Source organism: Carlito syrichta, unplaced genomic scaffold (genome assembly GCF_000164805.1).
Source record: "Carlito syrichta isolate Samal-C Ts95f unplaced genomic scaffold, Tarsius_syrichta-2.0.1 Scaffold99366, whole genome shotgun sequence".
NCBI classification, from domain to species: domain Eukaryota; kingdom Metazoa; phylum Chordata; class Mammalia; order Primates; family Tarsiidae; genus Carlito; species Carlito syrichta.
Genome location: NW_007043462.1, coordinates 17,940 through 24,839, shown reverse-complemented (window position 1 = coordinate 24,839; position 6,900 = coordinate 17,940). Strand labels below are relative to the sequence as shown.

Below are 6,900 nucleotides of genomic sequence, written 5' to 3'. Positions count from 1 at the left end.
CGCACGGGGGCGGGGCCGCCTGGCTGGGCTGGGCACCCGGAGCTCACCAAGGGGCTCTGAGACAGAGCCAGGCCGGCGCCCCAGCAGACCTCGCCACGTGACCTCCACACGCCTCCTCAGGTGGGGTCGGGCGGGGGCGGCGGCCTCCGTGCCCTCCACAGGCTCCCTCCGCCTGCTTCGCTGGAGAGCCCCGAGGGGCCGAGGAGGAGTGCGAGTGAACAGTGACCGGCGACACCCCCAGAATGCGGCCCCCACCTGCCAGAGCCTTGGCTGTCACTCAAGATGCCTAGGACAGCTGGGAGCAGCCGGAGGGCTGAGTTTCCACAGGTGAGGGGGGCCGGGCCCCAGAGGACAGGGAGACGGCTGAGAACGTGTGTGCACACGCACACCTGTGCCACGTGTGGATGAGGAGCTTCGCTGCTGCTTCTGTGTTTGTGACGGTCCACGTCACCCCTGTTTATCATAAGCAAGTCCATGAGCCAGCGATGAACAGCTGCTAACGGCTCCCCCAGCTCCCTCTGGGCCATCAACCTTTCCCATGAGCACAGAGAGGACCACACCTGTTGGGAGGTGGGTACTGGGGAGACCAGGCTCCGCAGTGTCCACTTGTGAGTATATTTCTTTTTTTTTGAGTCGGAGTCTCACTCTGTGGCCCAGGCTAGAGTGCAGTGGCAGGCTCCCGGCCACCGCAGCCTCGACCTGCTGGGCTCCGGCGATCCTTCCGCCTCAGCCTTCCAAGTAGCTGGAACTACAGGCACGCGCTACCACGCCTGGCTAGTTGTTAAAATTATTGTAGAGACGAGGTCTCAGCAAGTTGCCCAGGCGGGTCTTGAACCTGTGAGCTCAGACAATCCTCTCACCTCAGCCTCCCAAAGTGCTGGGATTATAGGGGTGAGCCCCCACGCCTGTGAAGGCATTCTGACACCGGTCTGAGAGGAAGCCAGCATCCCTGAAAACGAGCCTACCCCCAGGGCCGGTGTGGGAGGAGCCCTTTGGTGCGCCCTCTGCTCCAGATGGCTGAACGCAGCAGCTGGAGAGCGAGTCCGGTGTGTGTTGGCCTGCTCAGCGGACCCCCATGGGGGGCACCTGCCAGCAGCGGGTCACGACGGGCAACCTGCCTGCCCCGGTCAGCATCGGCATCTACATGTGACTAGCAGTCAGTGAGGGGGCCGGCCACGATTCCATTAATCTAAAATCCCACCTCATGAGAAGCCCCACACACGTTTTTGCCCTAGGGCCACATGGTCATGGGTGGAGAGGGCCTTCGAAAGACAAGGACGTTTCCAGAGCAGCAGTCCCCGACCCTTTCGGCCCCAGGGACCGGTTTCACAGAAGGCCCGCTTTCCCCAGACCGGGGCAGGGGCACCCTCGGGCGCCAGAGTCTCACAGGGAGCGCCCGGCCTAGATCTCGCGTGTGCACAAGGGGGTCCGCGCTCGGGTGAGAATCTGAGGCTGCCACGGACTGGACAGAAGGCAGAGCTCTGCTCGCCGGCGCTCACATCCTGCTGGACGGCCCACTTCCCAACAGGCCTCAGACTGGCACCAGTCCGTGGCCCAGGCATGGGGGACCCCCGTTCCAGCACGTGATGCCTGGCCGCAACGCCCAGGAGACAGTCTCCTCCTTCAGGCCCCGGTCCCCCAAGGCCCTGCAGCGCCCACCAAGCCCTTCCCCTTGGGCCCCAAATGATGGGACTACACCGTCTAGTCTCCTCTTCCGCAGAGAATTTCCACACACATTGGAATACGCTCCTCTTGGAGGCAGAAAAATGTGAAGCAAAAAGACAGGAGTGAGGAAACTAGTTCTACGAAGAGGACAGAGAAGAGGACGCCACCCAGGTCCCAGGTGACTGACCCCCCGCTGACAGGAGAAACCAGAACACAGAGCAGGACGGCCCAGGCGCAGGGCGGAGAGAGCCCGCCCTTAACCAGCCAGGCGGAGGCGGGGAAGCCAGACGAGATTCTGCTCGAGCCTGTCTGCAGAAACGTTCACGTCAGTGTAAAACATGCTAGGACGTTCAGATGTTATTAAGTTTGTTTTTCTGAGGGCTTTATCTGTCACGGCACTTCGCACTTCCAGACCTGAGAACCGCTCGGGTCTGAACGTTCTTTGTGGCAGTAATAGCTGCTCACCCAGAAGCGTCTGCTGTTTCCACTTTGGATGACGAGACCCCTCCCAAGTATGTTCCCCCTTCTTTGTTCTGCAAGAGGCTATTAAAAGCCGGAACAGCTTTTAGTCTTGGGAGACGCTTTGATGAATCATCTCCCTTTTGCGAAGGACTTTTAATAGGACCATACTGCAAAGAACCAAAGTGCTCTGCAAGCACTGCAGGGAGCACTGCCCCGTTCATTCCTCACCAGAAGACTCGAACCCGCTCCCTGCTAAAAAGAACCTGCAGATGCCTCACTGCACCGAACCTGCCGGCCACAGCGGGTGGCCCGTGACTGAGCATCCCAGCAGTGAATCTGGACGTGTGTGGAAGGTGATGCTAGTACTCGGCACTCAGCCGCATGGCGGAACTGGACACCTGGGCCAGGATCTTTTCCACCTGACCCTCTCACCTTTGGCCCTCACTGGCATCTGGGGAGCACCTCCTTTCTGCCAGAAGCTGTGCCAGGCGCCCCAGCGTCTTTCTCGCACGCCAGTAAGGAGACGGCAGCATCCGGTCTGTGACCGCGCTCAGCCAGGCCAGCTCTGACGGTCAGCGACAGCCACCAGCTCCCTAGGGCCGAGTTCCCGGCCACCCTGGCCTGCGTCTCGGGGTCCCACAGAGCGCTCCCTTGCCCCGGACACACCCCTGTCCCCCGGGGGAAGAGTGAGCTTTCCACGTGCTACCAGGGGACTCCCACTCAGACCTCCGCCTGACGCCAGGAGCCTCAACTGGGGACATCGCACTCACTGCTCTCGGGGCTGCCGCCCCCAGGCCTGTGTGTTTCCGTACTGCCTCGTCCCAGAGTGACCTGCTCTGACCCTCTCCACGCCCCGGCTCCAGCACCAACCCTGACCCACGAGCCCTGTCCAGACACAATGACAACCGTTCCTCCGGGTTCTCAGTCACTCAAGAACTCGCAGGATGCTGTGTGACTAACGCCCAGGGGCACCATGCCAACTGGCATCTGCTCGGGCCCCTCGTGCTGGCCACAACGTGCTGATGCACCCGTCTGGGTCAGTGGCCAAGCTTCTGGAAACCCCGGTGTTCTCTGCAGTGTGAGGCACAGACGCATCTGATCCAACCCCATGAGCTCAACTGGGCCCTTCTGGGAGAGGCCACCCAGCCACGTCACAGGTCTCTGCCGTCCGTCTCAACCACATGCCAAGAAAGCACGCTGTCGAGCAGGACGGGGCTGTGTCTCTGGGCTTCCTGCCCCACTCGGCCCTTGCCCCCGAGCGGCTCACATTCTCTGGGTGAGCCCACTGCCACCTGCAGTAGCTGTTGCCCTCCCCACGCTCGGTCTCTCTCCCTGGGCCCTCCCAGAGGTGGCAGGCGCCCCCCCGCTCGTCCTTCCTGGCCTGGCGGAAAGAGCACTGAGCTCGGGGGAAGGCGGCTTCAGGGCCCTGACCTCATCCCGGGGCACGAGCAGGTGCTCTTTCTAAGTGACCAGTCCGAATGACAGTCTGCCTCCAGGCTGGGCTCATGGCTCAGCCTGCCATCCCAGCAATCTGGGAGGCCGAGGCGAGTGGATGGCCTGCGCCCGCGGGTTCGAGACCCACCCAGGCGACTTGGCGAGACCTCGTCTCTACGTTAAAGATTAGCCGGGCGTGGTAGCACGCGCCTGGAGGTCCAGCTCCTTGGAAGGCCGCGGCAGAAGGCTCGCCGGAGCCCAGCGGGTCGGTGCTGGGTGACCGTGAGCATGCCGCTGCACTCCAGCCTGGGCGACAGAGTGAGAGGCCGACTCAAAAAAAAAAAAAAAAAAAAGGGAAAAAAGAAGTCTGCCTCGAGCTCCGGCACCGCCCTGGGTTTCTGAGCCCGACGGCGTGAGCACGGGCTCCCTCCCAAGCACGCGTCCTTACAGGGACAGAGGATGTGCTGAGGGCCACGCGCCCAGTTCCAGGTGCGCTGTGAGGCGAGGGCTTCCCACCCGTGGCTGCCTGGGAGCCCCCGACACCTGGCGGGGCCGGGGCGGCCCTGGCCGCGAGGCGCAGGGGGCCGAGCTGCGCCGCTCACCTTCAGGCGCAGGGGTAGCTCCTCGGGGCTCCTCCCCGCCAGCTCGTCGTCATCGTCCTCGTCATCCGGCAGGAGCAGGGTGCTGGGGATGATGCCCTGGGCGTACTTCTTGGTGATCTCCACGAAGTCATCGAGGGCGATGCAGTTCTTGGCTGAGGCACAGGGGAAGAGGGCGTGGGGACCCTCCGCTCCGGCCCGCTGTCTCCCGGGCAAGACAGACAGAGTGGGGGCCAGCCCGGGGTGGAGCTGAGTGAATTCGGGTGGGGAAGCCACTTCCCTGCGGCCCGGAGGAGGGGTCCTGCCGGGGCAGGGGGACGTCTGCCAGTGCCAGCCTCCAGCGCCCCCCGGCCCTGGCACGCCCTTCCTCCTCTCCGGCTCCGGACGCCTGCAGCTCACCGGCACCTCTGAGCCCAGCTCACCCGCCAAGCCTCCAACCGCCGGCATCTCCAGCGCCCGCCGACACCCCTCGCTCCCCCCAGCCCGGGCTGGGCTTCTCACAGCCCTGGTGACGAGCCACCCTGCGGGCCAGCCCCCTACTAACCCTTCCGGCAGGATCTTCTGGCCTACTCTGCCCACTAACCCTCCACCCAACAGGACCCACCGAGGGCCTGCAACCTGCCTGCCAGCTCTGCCCCTCGGCACGCTCCCCTGCAGGCCGACTGTGTGCCCACGAATCCCTCCACCAGCGTGGTTACTGAGGAGTTCCTTCATGCCTCCGAACCCGCCATTCAACGCGCACCTGGCCACAGGCCTGCCGTGTGCTTCACAACCCCACCTTCCACAGGCTCCACTGAGGGCCTACTTTGCGCCCGCCAACTACCCCCCCATCCAATAGGCTCTGCAAAGACAGGATGCGGCCCCTAGGACTTGGCCACCATGGGCGAGACGTCCAGGAGGGCCTCAGGGAAGCATGTGAAAGGAAGGACTAGCCAGGGCAGAGGGAGATCAGTCCGGAGTGTTGCAGAATCCTGGGAAGAGGTGACAGGCTGGACCCAAGATGGCAGCTGTGGTGGTGGGAGCACACAGGACTGGCTGGGTCTCCAAATGGACTGGGAGTGGGTGTGCGCGGAAGAGGACTGAAAACAGGGCCAGGATGTGCGAGGAAGCTGGGCTCAAGGGCAGGACCAGGGTTCACAGGGAGAGGACCAAGGACAGCACCCAGGACGCAGCAGCCATTGGAGGGAGCTGAAGCAGCTGTGAGGGACCCACTCTGGCAGAAGGTGTCAGGGCCGGGGCGGGACTCAGCAGCTCGCTGTGGACACAGGAGCTATGTGAGCGGCCAGGGGACACGCGGGTGCAGGAGCTGAGGAAAGCATGGGCCACACACCTGACCTAAGCAGGGGGGCGTGGATGGCGCTGGACACACAAGACGGTCCGTGAGGCAGCACGTGTGGCTGTGTCTCAGAGCGTTGGGAGACAGAGCCATCTAAGGACACTGAGATGCATGTGGCACCCAGGGCCCAGGCTAGAGGCCTGACGGCCAAGGGGGGCGTCCAAGGAGGAAGAGTCACTCCTGCCTGTGCCACCGACAGACCAGGTCAGAGGAGGGCAGGGAGTGGCCTGCAAAGGGTCGCCTGGGGCCGAGACGAGCCACTTTGGAGGAACGACCACAGGAAGCTCATGCGCGCAGAAGAGGGAGTCAGAGGTGGTGACAGACGCGCCTTTCTGGGAGTCTTGTGGAAAGGGGGCAGAGTGATACCTGGCGGGCACGTGCCAGCTCAGGGGGAGGTGGTGGGGGTGTGGGAGCCACGTCCCTGAGGGCTGAGGGGAGGGCCCGCAGGCCGGCGGCCGGGCTGCCAGTGCCGGGTCCTAAGACGACCGGCAGAGTCGGGGCAGCAGCAGAGCTGCAACCAGCTCGTCACCAACACCTGGGATGGCAGCCGGAGCCTGGTGGCCTAGGGACCTATCCCTGCCCACACTCGACCTCAGGGCGTCACGACCTGCCTGCGCTCAGGGCTCGCCTCACTCGCTCCCAGCAGCTGGGCTCCTCACCTTGGGGCTGGGGCTGCCTCCCGTTCCTCCCCTCTCCACATCACGAGCTCCGTCTCTGCCTCCCCAGGAAAGCGCAGAAGCAGAGGACTGGGGCCTGTGTATCCGCGCCGCCCACCCCGATGTGAGGGTTCGATGGCCACCAGGGTTCCCGTGACACCTTCCGATGGCTCACTTGCTGGGCCGGTGGGAAGGCGGGATGCGTGTCCCCCCCGTCAGATGCTCCTGGGACAGGCGGGGCCTCCGGTCCTCTAGCCTGACCATCTTATGTTCAGAAGGGGAAACTGAGGCCCAGGGCAAAAGTGGTGAGGCCCGAGGTGATGAGAAGAGTCTGGGGCTGAGCTGGGCTCTGCCGGGCCCGTGAAGGCGAGGGCCCCCTGGGTGCCCCACCCATGTTTCCTCCAGAATGGGAGCCCCGGGGGCCCCACACCGCAGAGTCCCTGCCACATGGACGGGGCAACGGTCAGGCCAGACGCTGCGCACGGAGGACATGGAGGCTCTGCTAGTCCTGACCCAGACGTCCCACAAGCACCTGCAGCTGGGGTGACCCCAAGCCTCCGCCCCCACCCACTCCAAAGGGCCCATACGGGGAAGGGCTCCCCGGGCTTCTGCTGGGCGGCTCCACCGGCCGCGAGCCCCCTGCCCTCCCTCCAGAGAGCCCCACCTCCTCACCTGTGCCCGCCTGCGACCGCCCCGCCCTCCCACAACCTGCCCAGCAGGGGCGGTCACGCTGCTGTCTCCAGCCGGG

General features: G+C 64.4%; 1 protein-coding gene across 1 annotated transcript in view; it reads right to left on the bottom strand.

The window, feature by feature from the left end:
• The window catches only part of WFS1 (wolframin ER transmembrane glycoprotein), a gene marked incomplete at its 3' end in the record, with an annotated part of 20,613 nt that overhangs the window by 2,139 nt on the left and 11,574 nt on the right, over nucleotides 1–6,900 (bottom strand). The window contains exon 6 of the mRNA XM_008063750.1: nucleotides 4,164–4,315. Within this exon, the coding sequence (XP_008061941.1) occupies nucleotides 4,164–4,315 (152 nt within the window). The remainder of the gene's footprint in view (nucleotides 1–4,163; nucleotides 4,316–6,900) is intronic.